General features: G+C 39.1%; 2 protein-coding genes across 2 annotated transcripts; one reads left to right on the plus strand and one right to left on the minus strand.

Annotated features, from left to right (window-relative positions):
- Positions 1-3,675: 3,675 nt before the first annotated feature.
- Positions 3,676-7,857, minus strand: GZMA (granzyme A). The gene is made up of 5 exons (XM_090131046.1): positions 7,750-7,857; positions 6,895-7,033; positions 5,518-5,656; positions 4,531-4,803; positions 3,676-4,132 (listed from the first exon to the last, which is right to left on the minus strand). The coding sequence occupies exons 1-5, from the start codon at positions 7,808-7,810 to the stop codon at positions 3,959-3,961; spliced, it is 786 nt and encodes a 261-aa protein (XP_089987172.1). The 5' UTR covers positions 7,811-7,857; the 3' UTR covers positions 3,676-3,958.
- Positions 7,858-14,676: 6,819 nt separating this feature from the next.
- On the plus strand, positions 14,677-20,876 carry LOC116239167 (granzyme K-like). The gene is made up of 5 exons (XM_031609206.2): positions 14,677-14,763; positions 14,855-14,996; positions 17,483-17,636; positions 19,479-19,754; positions 20,064-20,876. Exons 1-5 carry the CDS (start codon positions 14,706-14,708, stop codon positions 20,223-20,225), a joined length of 792 nt encoding a protein of 263 aa, XP_031465066.2. The 5' UTR covers positions 14,677-14,705; the 3' UTR covers positions 20,226-20,876.
- Positions 20,877-21,679: the final 803 nt, after the last annotated feature.

Raw genomic sequence — 21,679 nt, forward strand, 5'->3', positions numbered from 1 at the left:
CAATGTCAATGGAAAAATAAGCCGTTGGCCAAATGATTGAAAAAAGAAGCAACATTAACAGGGGCACAGACGTTTCTGAAAGTGAATGTGAAACTCTCTTGTCTTTAGTTCTCATCATTTTAAAAACCTTATCTGATATTTGTAAGTCAGATGATCACTAATTTTAGGTCTGGCAGGTTGAGACCACCCATCTTTTTTATCTGACAAGTTACTAATTTACAATAAATCTGCCACCAAGTTAACCTTTCTGTGGTCACCTTATATCATCTTCGGAAAAGGTTAGAAAATGAGAACAGTGATAATCAATTTTGAAATTACTATGAAGAAGCTGATGCCTAAGAATGGGATATAACTTACACCGAGCCTATCTCCTAATGTATCTTGTAATATTTGACCAATTATTTAACTTAAAATAATTAAAATAGACCAGCTTAAATATTCAAAATAGTGTTTTATGCAATCTTAAAGGTTGTTTTTTTTTTAGTGATAAAAAAACATTTTCTTTCTTTTGATTGGGAGAAAAGCTGTGGAATTCTATGGAGTTCTTTACTCATGTATTTCAGGAATTGCCCCAGAAATTCTTTCTGTTCTTGGATGGTACATAAATGTTGGTTTGCCAAATAAAAGAAAAGAGGGTGGAGGACTGTGGTGGAGAAGGAGCTAGTCAACACTGAAGTTAGGCGTTTTTTTTTGCGATGTTTATCTGTTGAAATAAAACAAAAACAAAAACAAAAAAAAACCCACTTGTTTTCAAACTGAGAATTGCTTAGTACTTAATTATCCAAGTTCATTATTGAGTTGTGAAGCTATATTGGCCCCAGAAGTATTTCAACACAATATCTGACAGAGGGAGAAGTTGCTTATTTCTGCAGGACTACCCAATAGCCCATGAAATTCTGTATGTGTGCACTGTAGCCCTATTTTATGACCACATCTTAGAAAACATTTAAACATATATTTAAATTCCAGTCTATGTTTAATCTGTAGTCAAATTAAGCATATAATTACATGCCTTTTCTAGTCAATTTCTTCTGTATCACCAGCATCTATCTTTCCTAATAGGAATCTGAGGACTTGAGTGGCATGCTTCTGCTTCACTGAGCTTTATAGGTACCGTTGCTGAATACTTGCAGACATAGAAAGTACAAATACTGAAAATCAATCAATGTTCATGTGTAGTTGTCTCATTGTGCCTGTGCTAAAGTCTTAATATATGAGGGCCTGGGCAAAATGTGAGGTCTTGACATCCTCCTTGTATAACATGGTGTATTTTTAGCTCATTGTGTGCTACGTGCCTAGTCTATGGTTCACAGAATCACAGAATTGCTGAAGTAGGCAAAGGCCCCTGGGTGTATGTCCAATTCTACATAAGCAGGGCTGCCAGAGCAGGGTCCATAGAACAATGTCCAATCAGGTTTTGAAGATGTCCAAGGAGGGGGCCTCTCACTGGGTAGCCTGGACCAGTTCTCCATGACTTGCATTATTTATCTGCAGTAAGCAAATAAATACTTACTGATTTTCAGAAGGAACTTCTGGTGTTTCAGTTTGTGCCCATTGCCTCTTGTACTGGCACTGGCATGCTAAAAGGAGCCCAACCTCATCCTCTTCATACCCTCCCTTTAGGTATTTACAGACATTGGTGAAATCCCCTGAGCCTTCTATTTTCTGGAAAGAGCAGTCCCAGCTCTCTCTCTTCATAGGAAAATTGCTGCACACCCTTCATCATCTTGGTGGCCCTCCATTGGACTACTGTAGTGTAGGACATCACTGGACACAGCATTCTAGAGATGATCTTATCAATGTTGAGTTAATGGGAAGGATCCCCTCTCTTTTTCTGCTGGTGATACTTTGCCTGATGCTGACTCCTGTTCAGACCCAGGCTAGTTTCAGACAAAGATCAGAATCAGAACAAAAATTATTTTTAGAAGAGGAAAAACTTCACTGACATATAATGAAGTGGTTATCTGAATGTGATGCAATGAAATAGACTATAGAAACTTCTATTAGGAAATGCCTTTGTTCTGCACATAAATGCACTCCTGAGGCTACACAATCTGACTTGATGCTATTCAGATAAATATTACACTGCTTTACTTAATGCTGTATAAACATAAGCCTGTTCACTTCCTGGTTCACAGTGAGTAGACATTGTTGCATGCTAGATGTCAAAATGTAATTGACTGATGTCCACACTTAATCTAGCTGATACATGTGATCTTAATTTCTACTGAGATTCTCTGTTACCTAAACTTGCATGGGCTCCCTCCAGTAGTGCTGGAGCTGTATTCAGCTTTGCTGGTTATGACTTCCAGACTTGGGCAGAGGAAGCAATAAGATGAACATGCAATAGCAGAATGGAAGATGGAGAGTGAAAAATTGGACAAAGAGTAAACTAATAAAGTGAGACTAGTCAGTGGGGAGAGTGAAATAGCCCTGGATGATTGATTGTTTTGAAGATCAGCTGCAGATTTTTCACAAGACTTGTAAAGACTTATTGTTTTCTGAAGGATTTTAGAACCAATTCTTTCCAAACTAAGAATTTGGTAGTTTGCATGACAAGGGAATAGAAAAATTCTCAGTTGTTTTACTCATTTGCTAGGTGTTTAAAACAGAAATAAAGTCACCACTTTGGGTGTTAGTAAGTCAGTGAGCCAGCTGTCCTGTTAGTTTTTCTGATGCAGTCTTCACTGGCCAAGAATCCTCCTCTCTGCTTTGCTTTGCTTATGTGCTTGTTCTCCTTTGCTTGTGCTTGTGCACCTGTTTATGTGTTCAGTCCATAAATTAAACATATGTAATTACTCTTTAGAAATAACAATCAGGAATGTTAAAAGTTCTGACTGTGTAACATCATAGTGGACAGAAAATATTAAAAAAGGTGTTCAGCATCAAAACTTTCAAGGATCCTATAGACTAGGCCCTCTCCTTGCTCAGTAACTGGATATCAGGTGAAAGCAGTTGTATTTTAATCCATATTTTCCCATATGTTTATAAATTATGTTCAATTATTCATTATGAAGAGATACTTTTTAATTGAAATCATGCTATATTTATGCACCTTGTGAATGCTGACCACTTTCTTTTACTTGATACCTATTTCCAATTTAGAAATGCCAAAGAAACAAAATAAAACTACCTCCTTTTTGAGGCATTCACGACATTGAAAATACCCAATACTGTTAATACAGAGGTGGGGGAGACATTTTTCACAATAGATCTGTTTGCTGTTTGACAAGTGGTTGTTGAAGCACTTAAAAATTCCACTGCCCAGTGGCAGAAGTGGAACCATGAAGGTGTCTCAGCTGGAGTATTAATATGAAAAAAATGCTGTTTGTAATGCAAAAACAAAAAACCTATGGAATAATAGGACTGACCTTAATGATTCTATGAGTCTACAAATGTATTTCTTTTTCCTTTTTTTTTTTTTTTCCCCTTGTAATGCAAAGAGCACTCAATTCAAGTTGATACTCCAGCTGAGACACTTTCTGTCACTTCTCAGCTTTTCACTGTTTTTCTATCCCTTCTCTTTTTCTCATTCTCATTCTTTTTTTCTTTAATATAATGTTGCTGATCTTGGTGCATTCTTTAAGTGTCTTGCATATTCAAACATTATTGGCATGGAATATTTATATTGCAACAGACAGTGTACCACATAAACTGACAACTTTGAGCAATAGATTTTATTGCTATTTCTTTTATTTAATGCAGATTACATGAAGAGTTGACATGCAGAGGCTTCAGATAAATGAAAGGTAGAAATTACACTTTGATTTGATTTGACACTTGGTAAGAAATGCTCATCTATGTAAAGCTCAGTTTGAATGTGCAGCATAAGGAAGCTGAAAGCTTGAGTCACAAATGGACTCCATAGCTCTGTGAACTACAAAAGCTGTTCTAGCAGAGTGCATAATGTTTCAAAGCTAGATTTTGTTGCACAATCACCAAGTAGGAAATAGTTTGGTCAAAACCCAGTCTGTAAGTCTCCGCCTATGGTTTTCCTTATCCACTGAAGGTACTGGTTTGTGATTAGAGTGTAGACACCAGGACCATCAGGAACGCCACATCTCTTTTTTTTCCCAAAAGAAGTGATGCCTTTCATCACATTATTGCATATTAAAGGTCCACCTGAATCCCCCTGAAAAAAAGGACAAAAATTGTCATTCGGATTGACAAAAACTACAAAATTTGTCCCTTACGTGAAACTTACTCCAGTAACATGGTAGAAATAAATACGTAAACAATGCCTTTTTTTTCCCTCTTCCTTCCCACCACCCCCTCCTCCAGAAAAAAAAAGTTTATCATTAACAAAAAATAATAATGAAAAAAAGACTTTAGTGTGACCTTCTGCTTGTGAGTTACGCAAAATGAATCTATATCAGTGCTAATATACATCTGGTATTTTTGAAAGTGAAAATCCAGGTTTATTTTATTTTAAGGATTAGAAGAAGAAACCCTAGTAAATTCACTCTGTTCTGGTATTATTCCTTCTTGAACTCTAGATAGGAAGATACCATGTTTGTAAAAACTACTTACTTGACACGAGTCCTTTTGTCCTCTCTTAGATCCTGCGCATATCATATTATTTGTTATACGAGGATTGTTTTTGTAATGTTTCTTGTCATTGCAGGTTTTTCTACTGATGACAGTGACGTTAACTTCTCTCAGGGTATCAGACAATTTTTTCATGTAATTCATAGTTTTTCCCCATCCTGCTACTCTACAAGTTGTTCCTGGTTTGAGATCATCACCAGAGGTAGGCAGGGGAATGACTTTCACAGCGTTATTAATTTTTGCTCTTTTCTTAAGCTGTAGAAGATAACGAAAATAATTTTTATGACAGAGAATCTGACAGAGATCTCTGCATGTTAATCATTGGATCTTTTCCACTGTGTAAATGAGGGATTACTGCAAACCTTTTTTGATATTTGTGTTTGTGATGGAATTTATGTAATGAGTGTGATAAGGTAGGAATAACCTTATGAATATCCACTTTGCAATGAAAATCCATTCAACTGCTGAAATATTTGCACCCAAAAGAGCAAGATTCTTTTCTGTGGCTCCCACAAGCATTGCGAGATATCTATACATAGGGAATCTAAGCCTTTTTTCCTAGGACAAAAAAGCAGCAATAATTGACGCTGGCAACTATGAGAATCAGAGAAGTTATAAATTCTTAGTGGAGCTATCTTTCAGTTAAAATATTATGTTTTTTAACCAAATTATTTTTACATCTGAAATATGCTTCTTTCTGTGAATATTTAGTATTTCATTGAAAATCCAGATAAGTTCAGCCAACCTGCAGAGTTTTTCTACTGCTAGTACTAGTATATATTACAGGAATTGTTGAGTGCCTTGGTCTGCAGTGCATCCCCAATTTCTCAGTCAGCTAGATTTGCAGACCAGTCTACATCATTCAAGAAACAGTGTTCTCAGAAACTCCCATCTCTTTTCCTCACAAGAATGAAAAATCTAGTGCATCACAAGAGATGTGTATTCCTTCAGTGGTGTGTAAATATCTACCTTCAGCAGCATAATGTCATGTTCCTTTTTTCTGTGACAGTAGGCTGGGTAGCGAATTTCTTTTGCAATCTTAATAACCTGTTTTTCTTTTTCCCTTTTTGTCCGTGAATGGGCTCCAAGAGTAACGTTGCCTCCTTCCCTGAGAAGAAAGATAACATTGTTAGTGAGATTCACCTGCTGTAAATCCATAATTCCTTGCTGTGGTGGTGCTTTAAGTCTCTTTTTTCAGGCCTGTAAAGCAACAATAATTTAGGAGAATGTAGAAAAATATCCAGTTTTCACAAGTAGTTTAGAAAAATTGTGTAAGTGAATCACAATTGATGCTATTCTACTTGCACCCTCCCAGCGACTGCCAGGGTTTGGATCCTTGATTCAGAAGCTGCCCCTGCTGTTTCTCTTGGGAGCTCGATGTTTGCCACAGCTGGATGGTGAAGCTTGTCTGAGTAGCTGTGCAGGCTGGTCCTCAGTTGCCTCTTTCTACAGCAGCCAGAACCCTGAGGAAGCAATTGCTGCTGTTCATTCAGCTATGAAGAGTTGTATGAATGCTGCCTGAGCAATATTAAATTAATTTTGTAATGTACCTTTTTCTTAAATGAGATCTCATTCAGGATCACTGTTCACTATTTGCTGATTCCACAGGTTTTGGAACTTGTGTTTTCTTTGTAGTAGCTTCCAGTGATCTCTCTGTTTGCATGGTGGCAGAATAACTGATTACAAGTCTCTGATATACACAATCAGTGATTCTCTGGCCCTGAGCAGGCTGTTGACAGAGCCTGTGTGAGGTCTGGCTCAGCAGCAGCTCCAGTCCTCCTTACAAAGGCAGTGGGTGGGTCGTGAGATTTAAACCTCACATCTTGCCTGGCAGGGGGAGCGTGCAAGGCCATAGAGCCATCCATGTCTTGAGTCAGACAGGAAGAAGCTAACATAATTTGTAAAGTAGGGGTCCTAAATGTCTCCCATCATCTGCAGGATTTTTTGCTCCTTTATAATTATGTATTGTCTCTTTCTGTAATGAACTCTGTGTCTTTTATAGAATAAAATTCTGTTTTATAAACAGCTATCTAGACTGGCCAATCCTCTGGCCAAGTGTAATGTTTGAGAGAACAGGCATAGGTCTTTCCCCCAAATGCACAATTTCAGCATTGTTATTCTGTGCTTTTCTGTGACTAGTGACTTGTAAAATATCTCGTCAGAAACACTGAACACCAGTGTACCTTCTTATATTATTTTTTACTCACCAAAACATGGTTGTCACTGTAAGTTTTAAAACTTGATCGTGATAATGCTAAATGCACTAGACTACCAGGGGCACAGAGTTTTCTTCTTGAAGAGGGAAACTGGGTGCTCACTAATCTCCAAATTAGAGAACCAACTTACAGATTGCAATGAGCGGCTGTTAACACCCAGTTTGGTTTGATCAAAGCTCCTCCACAAAAATGTTCTCCTGTGAGCATGGCCATAAATGGTCTCGAGTGTGGTGTTACTTCATGTCCTCCAATGATATCCACGCACAAATCTACAAATAAAAATAGGCCACAATACACACAGCTAGGCTGCAAAGCACTGTGAACTCTTAGAAAAGTACATTTAACATAATTATGAAATATACAGACACACAGGAATGTACATGTTGCTATGCAAGTCTTCAGGATAGGCTTTAAAAAGTGCTCAGCAGTACTTTTTACACTTATGTGTCTTTCAGTGGCATTAAAATAAGGTGAGTGGCATGAATGTTGAGGAAAAAAAGAACCTAAGTGTTATTGATCTTGCACAGGTTTATTTTCCTGAAGTTCTCTGATGTGGTTAATTTCTCAGCTTTCATTGTAAGAAAGCCAGACTTGCCACTAGATACATGTTGTGCAGTGTCTGTCTTGTGTGAACCCTTAGCAACTGGGCTAATAAAGGGTAAGTTACATTACATGAACATGCTTTTCAAGAAAACAGAAAATCAAGAGAATCATCTGTGTATATGCCTGCAGAGTGAATGATCAAAAATGGCTATATTAATTTCTCTGAACGCTTCCAAACAGTTTGTCCTCCATGCAGTTTTAATTATTATCTATTCAGAAATGATTTTGTTTGTATGAAAGATCAAAGACAAAAAGAGAGAGAAAAAGACATCGTAATTTTAACTTTAATAGTAATTGCAGCTACTTTATGCTAATACATTCTGCTTAAATGGAACTCCGTATGTCAGTGTTTACCTTCAAAAGAATCAAACTGTGCACTTACCTCCAGGAATTATCAGGAGAATGATGGCAGCAGAGGTGGACAGAGCGAAAAAAACACCCATGGTGTCTGCCTGGTGTCCTCTCCTATTCACTCTGTCATATATATCTAAACAAAAAGGATGTGGGTTTTATTTTTCCTCTTAAGGACATTTGACATCTGTAACTGTGAAAAAACAGTAAGACCTTCCTGAATATATAGCTCACAGCAGAAGTGTGAATGAGAAATCATGTCATCTGTTGTGGTGTGAAGACAATATCTCCCTCTTCATGTTCTCTCTGTAGCATTAGCAGAGTGCTAGTATGAGTGCTGAAGTGAAACCTTGCAAGTCACTGCCTGTCTGCTTACACGGTGGAACTCATCTTACATAAATGTAAGTTTGATTCTTTGGCTCACTTGAAGATCTTTAGTTCCTTCTAGACACCTCAGGGCAATCCGCTTGAGGACCCAGAGGATAAAGACCTCACAGGTGTCTGATAACCAAAGGGAGACCATACCATCCTGTTCCCAGCTCACATGCCTTAGTGTCTGCAGTTTAATCTTAAACGCTGATTGCTGAAGTCTACCTGCTGAAGTCAGTATGTTGAAGGGATCTTACAGAGATATTCAGCAGATCAGTTGCTAGAGATCTGTTTACTTTAACTGAATTACTCTGGAAGCTCTGCTGATTTCATTAGTTGGATCTCCAGTGGCTGAAATAGGAGAAAATATGCCTTTCTCACAAGTAGGCATCTGAGTGAGACATCTGCACATGCCTTTTTTGTGGATCTGGTTCTAACCTCTGAAATGAGGAGAGAGGAATCCCAGCTCATTTCCCATTAGAAAGTTATCTATACTATTCAGGAATGCCTCATGGACAAAGAATCTGATATTTGCTCCTTTCAGCATCTGATCTTTTCTTATTACCTTTATACTGGGTGAGCTTCTGTGCAGGGTGGTTTAGTGGTCTACAGCGAAGTGTTTAATGCCATTTAAAGTGTTTTAAGCAGTCTGATGTCTGATGTCTAACCGTTTCTCCAAGCCCTGTGCAGGTGACAAGAAAACACATGATATCTGAAATTATAGAATCACAGAATCATAGAATCACAAGGTTGGGAAGGACCTGCAAGATCATCTAGTCCATCCATACTCCCATCACCATTGCCACCACAAGCCACTAAACCGTATCTCACAGCTCCTGATCCAGACGCCTCTTGAACGCTGCCAGACACAGCGACTCCACAAACCTCCCTTGGCAGGCCATTCCAGTGCCTGACCATTCTCTGAGAAAAAAAGTTAAGTTCTTCCTTATGTCTAATCTAAATCTCCTCTGGTACAACTTGCGGCCATTTCCTTGGGTCTTGTTTGTTGCATGGGAGAAAAGGCCAAAACCCTCCCCATCACAACCTTCCTTCAGGAAGTCGTAGAGTGCAATGAGGTCTCCTCTGAGCCTCTTCTTCTACAGACTAAACAATCTCAGCTCCCTTACCCGCTCCTCATAAGATTTGTGCTCCAGACCTCTCACCAGTTTCGTTGCCCTTCTCTGGACACACTCCAGGGCCCCAATATCTTCCTTGCAGTGAGGGGCCCCAAACTGAACACAATACTTGAGATGCAGCCTCACCAGTGCTGAGTAGAGGCGGATGATTACCTCCCCACTCCTGCTGGCCACACTAGTTCTAATGCAGGCCAGGATTCCATTGGCCCTCTTGGCCACCTGGGCACACTGTTGGCTCATGTTCGTCTGAGCATCAACCAACACCCCCAGGTCCCTTTCCTCTTCGTAGTCATCCAGCCACTCAGCTCAAGCCTATAATGCTGCACGGGGTTGTTGTGGCCAAAGTGCAGGATCTGGCACTTGGCCTTGTTGAAGCTCATCCCATTCACCTCAGCCCAGCGATCCAGCTTATCTAGATCCCTCTGAAGGGCCTCCCTACCCTCACGCAGATCAACACTACCTCCCAACTTGGTGTCATCTGCAAACTTACTGAGGGTGCACTCAATCCCTTCATCTAGGTCATCAATAAAGATATTAAACAAGATGGGCCCCAGTACTGACCCCTGAGGGGCGCCACTTGAAACAGGTCGCCACCTGGACTTCACTCCATTAACCACTACCCTCTGGGCATGACCCTCTAGCCAGTTCCTTACCCAAAGAAGGGTATACCTGTCCAGGTCACAGGACAGGCAGTCAGTTTCCCCAGGAGAATACTGTGAGAGACTGTGTCAAAGGCTTTGGTGAAGTCTAGGTAGACTACAGCAACAGTCTTTCCCTCGTCTACCAATCTGGTCACACAGTCATAGAAGGAGATGAGGTTGGTCAAGCACAGCCTGCCTTTCATGAACCCATGCTGGCTGATGTCATGGAATGCTTAGTTTCAGGCACCTGAACTGAGTTCTGAAAACTAAATAAACGTTATTGGAGACTTGTAAAGGCACAGGTCCTCAAATCCTTCCTTTCCAAATATTTACCCACTTATAGCAATATCTTCCTTCCATCAATATTAAACTGGAATTTCAGATATTCTGTTAACTGACTGTATTCATCAAAGATCCATTGTCACACAGCCTGATAAGTTTCTGGATGACTTTAGCCTCATAGCAGTCGGTCTGCAGGAAGCTTTTGTGTGCTGGCTGTGTCACATCTTTGAGCTCAGTTGGCTCAGCTTGATGTGTTTTTTACCCATATATGACCAAACAGCTGACAAATATTTACCACTGTCCTCCCATCTGTGCAGAGGGTAGTTGTTGGTGATTTCTCTGAAGAAGGTAGAAGTGGAGCTTTTTTTAGAGATTGCAGAGCTCTTTGAGATTGCTGTAGGACACTGGAGACATGATTACTTATGTGACATAGCAGTAGATCCATGCACTGAAAACCATACAAAGCTTTGAGTTTCCTCTCAGTTTTCTCCCAACTAAGTGCACATATATCCCCAATAACTATCAGCACTCTTAACCTCCTTTTTTCAGTGTTGTCCTGCACACAATACTGTCAAGTGACAGATACCCTTGTTTCACTTATCATTTGTAAATAGATGCCAAGGGCTGACAGCATTTTAATAGGAAGTCTTACCATGCGTTCTACAAGTCAGATCTGCTTAAACTCATACCACTACAGTGATTCAACCTTAGATATTCCTATATGAGGTGTGTTGTCTAGAAAAGAAGAGGCTTGAAAAGTATCATGTTTATCTGATCTATTTTCAAGAAAAACTATTTGGGAATCAGAATACCAAATGTTCCCAGACATTTCCAGGCTACTCTATGCCTACTATCTGAAAACAAATCTTCTGTAATCTGTTCGTATTTCTTTCAATCTATAAAACTCTTAGGTATTTCTAAAGTTATTTTCCTGTAACTTCTTAGCTATTTGCACTGCAGTGCCTTAAAGAAAATACACTGTATCTAATCCTGAGAGACTCCATTTATATTGATGGTTAGAGCTAAGACTATGCTATCTAGACTTCTGTTTGGTAATAACTGACTGCTTTCTTTACAAGCTCTTACTCCTAGGTTTGACTGCATAGTTATTAAAGATCAGATTGACACGCAGATAATCACTTTAGTATTTTCATACTCAAATACTACTCTTCAGGTTTTAATTCATTAAATGAGGCTGAAAAATTGAAATTTTTTCTAAGGCAAACAAGTTGGCTGGGCTTCTTTGGCTGTGGCAGTAAGTTAATTTATGGTCAAGTTTAGATTATATTGGTATTCTTTGTATAGAGGGAAGAAAACTCAGAACAAAAATGCCTTCTCCGTAGAGTGCATTATCAATTTTTTTATTAGGTCCTCTGCTGCATAAGCAATTGGGTATCAAGAGGTCTGACAAATGTAAGAAAAAAATGTTCTGCTCTTTCCCCCACCTTGCCCACAAGATATAGTCACTCCCTCAGCAGAAACCACAGTACAAGATAAAGAACAGATCAGTCCAGATGCTCTTTCTAGCCTTTGACTCTGAGGAAGTTTCCCATGGGCATTAAGCATGGGTCAATGGGTTGCTCTATTCTGACCGTGTCAAACATTTATCTCTGATCTCATACTGAGTTTCCTCAGTAACTATGCTCAGTTTTCATTCATGCTGCTTTTTGTGCTGCTTTGGATGAACATAAGTACAATTTTAGGGGACCATTTCAGGATGCCAATTTAGGCCTCAGCTCTACACCTTACAGAACCTCCAGTTGCCTGAGCTGAGGAGGCATGGAAGGGAAGGGAGGGCAGGAGAGTGGTGCAGAGCTGGCAGCCAGCAGGAGCGCAGTGCTGCTTCAGACTCAGCCAACCCCAGTGTGTCTTACTGGCCACATCTTTGGCCAAATTCTGACAAATTTTTGGAGACTTGCTGGGATAGGCAAAGAACATAGGCTGGGACAGTCCTGGGACTGTGGTAGGGACAGCAGTATCGCAGTGCAAAGAAGATGAAGATGGCAGGGCAGCTCTGCAGCATTCCCACCTAGTCCTGTCTCACCTGTCCATCCTGCCTGCAGCTCTTTCAGGCTTAGTTTGGTGGGATGTTCCTCAGGAGTTCCTCAACCCCCCTCAACCATGCTCGAAAAATTGCTCAGGGGAAATTCTGGAGTGGGAACTGGCATGTAGAAAGTCTCATTGAGCCATGATGTGGTACAAGATCATTTCTCTTGTCCTTAGTACAGGTTGGCAAATGCTTAGAGGTGACAGATGTGGATATGAATCAGATATACCCAGAAGAATATCTAATTTCAACTCACATGGACCACACTTAAGCTCTTGAAGCACAGGTAACAGCACTTTTTAATATAATGGCTCATTGATTGAAGCACTTCCCTAGAAATTGGGAGGCATCCTCTTTGCTTCAAAACCAGCCAGCCTCAGAAACAGAGCTTCCTTTTTTTTTCTGGGATTTCTCCTGTGTGGAAAGAAAATCAGGGAACCTAAATTTTCTCCTGCCTCTCTTTGTATTTCTGGAGGATGTCAGCATAAGCGTCACTCTAAACAGCTCCATCCTTTCAGTGGGCATATATTCAGAGTTTTTTTTCTTAGTCTTCACTCATACCTGAAGAGGGCAACACCCAAACTCTTTGTTCTGTGCCCAAACTCTAGCTGATCAGTCCTCCACAACACAAAGCACTGCACAAAGTAGCCACCATGTACTGCTGGCTCCCCCTGCAATCTTGTTAATTATGCAGTAAATTCTGAGAGAAGGTACTATGGGCTACTGTTATTCTTAGCCAATTGGTGTGGTCACTCCTGCTCTGGCATTGGGTCTTGGCAAGATGGGGTCCTGTGTATGGCAATAAGAGTTGAAGAGTGAGATATGATTAAGCTAACTGGAAGAAGTTGGGATTTTTTATCTTTCCTTGAATGGAATGATCTTCTGATCTTCTGAACTGCCTAGTATTCTCTGTGGCAGCTGGAATCTCAGATCATGGAAATGGAAGTTAGCATGGTCTAGGAAATCTAAGATTTGCTTTGCAGTGTTTAGCCATGCATTATTTACTGATCTTAATACTTATTGTGCTACCCATTTTCAATTTTATTCAGCCTGATGTTATTTCTTGCCCTTAACACCCTTTTCTGCTCTGAATGCCTATTTCACTTTCCCCTCTGCTTCCATTGTCATCTTTTCTGCCTCAACTGTGTGCAAAAATAAAGGCTTATTTTTGTCTATCTGCTGTGCAAGATCACAGAATAATTTAGTAGCATGGTAGAACTAGTTAATTTAGGGAGTCCTCAACCAATGTGACTTTTATAAAATTGTATGTACATGGCAAAATACATCAGGTATTATGCTGCAGAAATATATGAGTCTTCATATATCACAGTATGATCACAGTATGAAGCTGTCCTGGCACTAAGTATCAGTCACTTAGTGCCAGGACAAAGCCATAAAAACTTGTAAGTCATCATGTCTTAAGGATCCTGCAGGCAAAAAAAAATTACTTGCAGAGGTAACCTCCAGTGTGTGAATAATCTCAAGATTATCTTGAGAATGGGGAGTGAATTTGGGGTACCTAGAGCTGACCCTTTTGTAAGATAAAGTAATATGTTTGCACTTAAATGAGTGTGGGAAGAGTTTTCTGAAAAAAAAAACCCAAATGTTTTACATAGTGTTGCATTGTGTAATGCTTTCAAATTTTATAGTAAGATTCTGTGCTACAAGTGTCTCAATTCTATAATCTCATTCAACGATCTGCAGAGCTGCTATTTTCTCTCAAGTAAGATCTAGATAAGTTGGGTTGGTTACATTTCTGGTTCTTTCTAATGGTGCTTAAGATGATAGCAGATTTTTTTATGTGGTGATGTGCTGTTTCTTGTAGTGGTTTACCAACAAGATCTGCAAAATGTGGGTACAGACACAGGGGTGAGCAGTAGAAAAGTCTATCTCACCACTGAGTCTTTTAATCTTTTATTTGGTAACTACTGATAAAGAATTTTATTTGCATTTGAGTCCTGCTCACTGTAGGAGTTTGTAATCTGAACTCTGCTCCCACAAAAGTAACTGCTAAGAAAAAACTGCAGTGCCCTTAGTATGTATAGTTGGTATTATGTATTAGATGTTCCTATGCTACCAGCTCCAGATTTCTGCCAGTCTTAGTGAAGGCTTTTCAAGTGACTCTTCTACTTGTTTTCTTATTCATTCATTTGCACTTCTTTAAAGAGTTGTTGAATTCTCTGATGTCATTAGGTTTTATTATTCATTTATCACATATAGCTTTCTTAGCACTTGTTTTTTAGTGTAAGACCTGTGCAGGTCTGCTGAAGTTCTTGTGACATGTGAACTGATGAATGCTCTGGACTCAGGGACAGGCAGGTTTTAATGAAATCTGAAGAAAGAACCTAAAGATGCAGAGCAGAGCTGCAGTTAATATAATGCTATTGAGGATGTAAAGAGAACTTCAAGGGGAGGAGTTTCTCATCAAGACTCTTAACCACTATATCCTGTAGGAAACATTTAAATAGAAAGTTGTTATCTTAATTTGCAACAGTAATAAGTAACAACAGCCATGACCAGCCACCTGTTAGCTCTTCTCTCTGTAATTGCTGTTATCCTACCCCTGAGATGTAAGAAGTCCTCCAAGAATAAAAATATCCTAATTCATGCTTCCTCTGGATAACAGGTGGGGAACATAACTTTTGTTCTATTGACTTTCAGGTGGCTGCAGTGACATTACTGGAGGACGCTGTGTGCGTGCCCATTCTCGACCCTTCATGGCTGCCATCCAGATAAATAATGAAACTGTGTGTGGAGGGGTTCTTGTGAGAAAGAAGTGGGTTTTGACAGCAGCACATTGTGAGTAAGTACCTTATACTGTGGTGTTCATAGCTCTTCACTGAGGTGGGCCATGATATTCAAGCCTATAAGTAAAGAAAGGTAGATACTGATTTTTTTAAGGGTTGGTAAAAGCTGGAGTTCTTTCACCAAGCATACTTGGGAACTTTTACTCTGCTTTGAGTTGTTTTGTTGCTTTGATCTGCTTAGTGTTCTATTATCTGCATTGGTCAGATACTAACAGTGTTGGAAGATACTGACTGTGCTGTTAAAAGAGCAAACTCATTTCTGTGCATTTGAAACAGCAGTGTCTTAGAGAAGTGGACATACTGCACAGTGCTTAAACAAAGCTGTGTGCATAGAACTAGGTTTCAGAACACCTTGAGCTGAAGCTGAATTAGATGGAAACACCATTCCCTTTCAGTTTAAGTGTCCTTTCTGGGCCCGTAAAAATTCAGATGCTTGCAAAAAATGTCAAAACAGCAACTATGACAAGGAGCTGCATCCTTTTGATGATCCAAATGTGGTTTCGAACACCTCTCCCCCGGTTGGATACACTGAGGCTGGCACAGATGTTGGAGTGTTGGCTCAGAGTGAGGGACATCTAGTGTTCATGTTAGGAAGTAACAGTCTCCTGTTTTGGCTAAATCATGTTATCTAAATCATATTTTGCTCCCCAGATATTTTTTTTTCCTGTATTTTAAGTAATGGAAAGCAAGACAATCATAAGAAACCTGTGGACATCTGACCTTCTCAAACACAGCATGGGGCAGCTTGGCCAGCCTTCCATCATTACTCTGAAATAGGGGACAGAGGTTCCTTCTTAAAAAGTAAACTTCCACAGTTTTTCACTCGAGTCATGTTTGGTTGCTTTAAAAAAAAAAAAAAAAAAAAAAGGTAGAAATATTCAAACATAGCATGTGTTGTTTTACACACTTACAAAACAAAATCCTGACCTTCCTCTTTGGAATTAAGTTATATTCTTGTGGGAGTCTTTGACTCTTCAGGGTTCAAGATGTCCAGTCAGTTGTAAAAATTTATATTTGGATCTAATCATAGGGAAAGGCACTGGCTGTGTCCGGTCTTGCTGATTGGATGGGGTCTAATCACTGATTTGGTTTTGTAACAAAGACATTATTTTGAGCCAACTTTGAGTCTGTGTAATTGGGGGAATTGAAACAACCTCTGTTTGGTCTCTTCCTGAGGTGTACAATGGTGCCAGGCTGAATGGGACCCTGGACAACCTGAGCTGATGTTTGGTTTACAGGTTGGCAAACCTGCCCATGACAAGGGATTGGAACTAGATGTTCTTTGAGGTTTCTTCCAACCCAAGCCATGCTGTGATTAGTCTGTGATTTATCTATATATGCAGCAGCAGATTGTTGGCCTCTCTGCACTGTTGCAGTACTTCCACCACTGGAGCAAGTTACATTTAGTGGAATGTACTTGAAGGAGTCCCAGGAAAGAAGTTTTGGGATTCTAATGTAATTTCCACTGTGTAAGCAGTGGAAAAAAAAATAATTTTTTCTTTCAGGCTCCAGTATGGTCTTTACAGCTCTTTCCACAAGCAACAATTCATATGCAAATCAATGAATTGTATATTTCAATGAGGCATGAAATGAAAAGAAGAAAATAACACTTCTTGGATTGATAAAGTCTCAATTCTATCTCACATTAGTTTTCCTGTGCGTGAGTTTCTGAAGATGAAGAACAGAAAACCAGCAATGTGTCTTCTGACTGCATTCTCTTAGTGGGTTGCACTAGCTAGACATATTCAAGTAAATGTTTCTGATGATATTCAGAGAGCCTGGGGGAGAGGGAGATCTGAGTTGCTTAAACTTTCGCTATTGGCAAAAACTGGACATGAAGCTCTCTCTGGGTTTTGGCAGTCTTCCTTTATAATATCCGGTACAGTGATGTCTTGAGCTAGGCAACATTCACCCTTCTTCCTTGATGGACTGAACACTGAATTTAATGAAGGACAACTTTATTATTAACAAAGTTCACTTTATGAGGACACTCATTTCTGTGTATAGTGTTCATCATGGTTACTGAGTCTTGATGTGTATTCTGACTTCTCACTGATGTCATTAAGACAGCCTTTATCCTATAACCAGGCATGTTTCTGTTCTTTGCAGGATTAGATCATGTGACCATAGGTATCCATGAAAATGTATTTGAAAGGCATCAGTACCACTAACCCTTTGCAGGTGGTCCTCCCTAGGCTTTTTTGTGACAATTCTAAACTGTGCAGTTCCCTTAAAGTCAGTTATTTTACAGTTATTTTAGCAAATAACATTTGCAGTTAAGAAATGTTAGTATAAGGAATGAAGAAATATTTGTAGAGGAAAACACAAGCTCATGTTAAAATGTCATAATGTACTATATTCTTCCTATTTTTAATCAAGTTGTTGTAAAATTAAATTGTTAATTTTGTGTTACACAAGTTCTGTTTATCTTGAGAAATGTTGCTCTTGTTCTTGTAATGACCTATTCCTGCACTTTCTTAAGTTATAGAAAGCAAAGATCGGATATTAGGGTTGTTCTTGGAGCCCATCAGGCATTCAAAGCTGAAAAAGGACAACAGAGATTTAAGATCACGCGCTTCTTTTCTCATCCCCAGTTTAACAAATCTTCAAAGGAAAATGATATAATGCTCCTCAAGGTACTGTTAATCACAACTGTATTATTACAAAAGAAATATTGTTAATGGTTGTTTTGGCTGTTCTGTGATATTGAAATGTACGTTGTTTTGGTTCCTTAACAACATCACTGAAAGCTCTGCTTTGGTTGAACAGATCTAGATGAAGTTACAAGATCTCTGGCAGGGATGACATTTTAAGCCCATTCTGTTGTAAAGATGCATTTAACCACTTACTGCTACAACCCTTCTGAAAGCTCAAAATAGATTACAAAATGTCCTTAATTATTAAGGGTGACCACATGAGGCAGGATTATGAATAAAGACCTAGAATAGTTCAGCTCTAGGAAACAGAGCTCAAAATGAAGAATCTCATAATGAAGAAGGCTCAGGATGCTGTGGAATGGAAAGATATCCCAGACTGTATAACCATCATCCTGTATGCCCTTATAAGGCAGAGATGTACAGATTTCCTGCATACCAGCTCCTGGCTCAGCCTGGTCACATGGGGTGGGCATGGGTGTTTTGAATAGAGGGAGGCTCGTGTCTGTGCAGAAAATCTGCAGATGGTCTGGAGAACTGGCTCTGGAGGACTGCCTCCCTGTACAGCAGTTTCAGTGCCAATCTACAGCCTTCAAGAAAGATGAGAGTTGTACATCGTTTTGTCTGTATCTTTAGAAACTTCATGGCTTTTGTACAGTGCCTAAGAAATCATGGATGGATTTTTATTCATTTAGTCAAAATGTGTTTTAATGTTATGTTTCTGTTTATAAGCAGTATCGGGTTATTTGATGAGAATGGACACTATACTAAAATGGATCACTAGGAAGTGTTATTTCTAGAGCTAATGGTTACAGCTCTGTTCCAGAATGACAAAGATACCTTAAAATCCTTTGTGTGACTGTGACTCAGCAACAGGAACAATGTTAGAAGCAGGGCTCACCTGTCGCTATAGTTCTGTTCTGATGGAGTGCTTAGTGACTTGGGGTAAACCTTCTTTGCTCAGAAGTTCTCAACAGCAACAGTGTTAATAATCCATATTTTTAATTAAACACATAATTCATTACAGTATCTTTTAAAAAAAGTATATAGCTAGAATCTTGTAACTGACAGCCATTCAGCAAAACATGTAAGCATCTGTGAAGTTAATTTGCAGTGCAGTGCAGTGACCATGTGTAAAATAGAAAGAATGCTCAGTTCAGTAACTGCAAGTCCTTACCAAATGCATTGAGTATATGTGTTACTGTTTGCTATATTTTCATTTACATGCCAAAAATTACCTCTGCTGAAGGATGAATCTGTCAGATAAAGGCCGACAAAATACACATAGTTTGGATCATTTAAGCCCTTACTCTCTCAAATTTAAACCTGCCAGTCTGAAGAGTTCAAAACCTATTTTTTTCCTCAGCTAAGACCTCTGCTGTCATGTCTAGTTGTTTACAATTTTTCTTTACATCTGTGTTGTGAGCATATTGAGTCCCATGTGCTTTGGGACTTTTCTGTTTGTCAGTTAAGTTGATTTCAACACAGTAGTTTAGTGCAAATTGGGTTATTGAATGGATGTAGATCCAGCAACTTGACTTCTGCACAGGTTTTTAATTTTCTACAGTAATTGGTGGAAAATCTGGACTTCAATTCATTAGTGCTGTCATAGATGTAGAAACATCAGGAAAGTACTTCTGGATTTACAGAAATGTGATTAAGTTCAGAATCAGTTCCTAAATCCTGAAAAGGGTTTTATTAGAAAGGAAAGTAGTGGTAAAAAGAGACCAAGTAGGCAACTGAATTGAAGATTATACTTCCTATCCTTTCTGCATGAGAAAGATGGTTTTTGTTTTTTTGTTTGTTTTTTTTTTTTTTTTTCAGCTGGATCGTATGGCAGATCTGAATAAGTATGTGGAATGTTTGTCCCTTCCTGACACTGGTGAAGATATCAAACCTGGCACAAAGTGCACAGTGGCTGGCTGGGGAGAAACATCTCCAGGAAAGCTGCCAAAATGTCTTCGGGAAGCAACTGTTAAAATTGTTGATAGAAAAGTCTGTGAGAGAAAATATAATAAAAACCAAAAAGTCTTGAATGTAACCAGGAACATGTTGTGTGCTGGAGAGAAAACGAGGTTTTCAAAGAGAGATGCTTGCAAGGTAAGAAGCAGTTAAAAAGAGAAAGGTATGTACTTTTAACTACCATACTCCTTTCACTAGGAACAACAGTGTTGGAGAACTACCTCAGTTCACTGCAGATACGTTTCTTCAGATATGTTGCTCTTCTCAGGTTTTGTTTATAACTAACGGACAGAAAGAAGAACTTCAGAGTCTGAATTATCTGATCCTTTCCAGATGCCCATATCTGAACAGTACAAAATTAAACATGCTTACACAAGCTGCACATGGCACTGTATGTTTTTCTGGAGAGGGACAACCACACTGATCTTTCTTTCTGTTTTGTTTTAGGGAGACTCAGGTGGGCCACTCATCTGTGGCAGAAAATACAGTGGGATTGTTTCCTTTGGAGAAAAATGTGGAATAGGAGACAAGCCTGGAGTTTACACGCGACTGACTGAAAAATATATTGACTGGATTAAAAAAACCATTTCTCTTAATGGTGAGGCATGAGACAGGCAAGACAGCCCCAATAAATAGAGAGCTGTGCTTCAGAACTGGCTGTTGCCTTGGCGTGCCAACTTTACAATTGCCTCCTGGCATTACGCTTTTACAAACCACAGCTTTTTGAGTTAAAAAGGTAGCAATATTCCCTTTCGTACAGATAATATTTGCTCATCTTCAGTAGGAAATTGCCTCTTAGATAACTTTGTTTGTGATTTCACCCTGATTTTTAGTGTGACTGGAAAGCGATAAGTCACCTTTTTCCTTGTGGCTGTGACAGGACAACATTTTTGAACGTGTTTCACAGAAGAATTCAGTTTTTTGACTGATAGTGAATGAGGCATTTGCTGAATGAGAAAAACTAGTAAAAAAAAGCTTTAAATGTTCAAGTATTTCATTTTTACATTTTTTAAAACCAAATACTTTATTACTAAAAATTTCTTTAACTAGATTAGTTTTCGGAACAAAAATATTAAGCTAACAAACATTTTTCCAATTTATCTTCCATAGATACCATGAAAATAGTGTAACTGTTCATTATAATGGGTGTAATTATACTTCTCTAATACCATGTCTGTCTAACTTCTAAACAAACAGAGATTTTGTGGTGGATTTCAGCAGGCTTCTAATAAAAGACTTACCTTTTGTGTTTCTGAATAAGCCTGTGGTTGGTTTGCTGTATTCCCATTCTCTTCTGAGCATTCTTGAGTTTCTTTCTTTCCAATTAATTGGAAGTGACAATCTGTGTTTCTCCAGTTCTTTTGTTATCATATTAATCTGCATATATACTACGGATTTTGGGGTCATTCAGACATATGAATAAATAATGCCAGCACATCAGCATATTGGCTGTGGTTGTTGATCGGCAGCTGCATCACTGAACTGAGCAAAGGAAAGATATCTTGTGAATAGTATGTAGGTAAAGGATCAAACAGACCTTGCAAATGTGTGCAGGTGATCTGTCCTGGTGTAGTGAAACTTGACTGTATGATTTGTGGAAGCTTCATCCTATTCTCACTGAAGGCCGTGACAAGATGTTAAAAGATGCTGGTGGGAACTGGCTCAGGCCAGGAACACAGAAGTTGGGAAAAATTGTAACAAATGGGCGACTGATATAAGAGAGCTAAGAATAACATGCTGCTGTTCATAGTTTTCATTTGGGAGGTCTCAAAGGATGCTACAGATAGTAATTAGTATCTTTTATGTTTTTAAGTTAAATGACAGCAAGGATATCTTGCTTCCTATCATTAGAAGGGACTCTTCACAGCCCCGCACTGCAGTAGTATTGGTATTTTATCTCCCAGAGACAAAGATTTTCCACACACTAACTGTATCTTAGTTTCTGGTGGGCAGTAATCCCAGAATGGTTGAGGTTGAAAGGCATCTCTGCAGGCCATCTGATGCAAACAGGCTGCCTAGGGTCACATCATATATTCACAGAATTGATGCAGTGTGGAAGCCAC

This window comes from Phasianus colchicus, chromosome Z, assembly GCF_987193195.1.
Source record: "Phasianus colchicus chromosome Z, bPhaCol1.hap1.1, whole genome shotgun sequence".
Lineage (NCBI taxonomy): Eukaryota > Metazoa > Chordata > Aves > Galliformes > Phasianidae > Phasianus > Phasianus colchicus.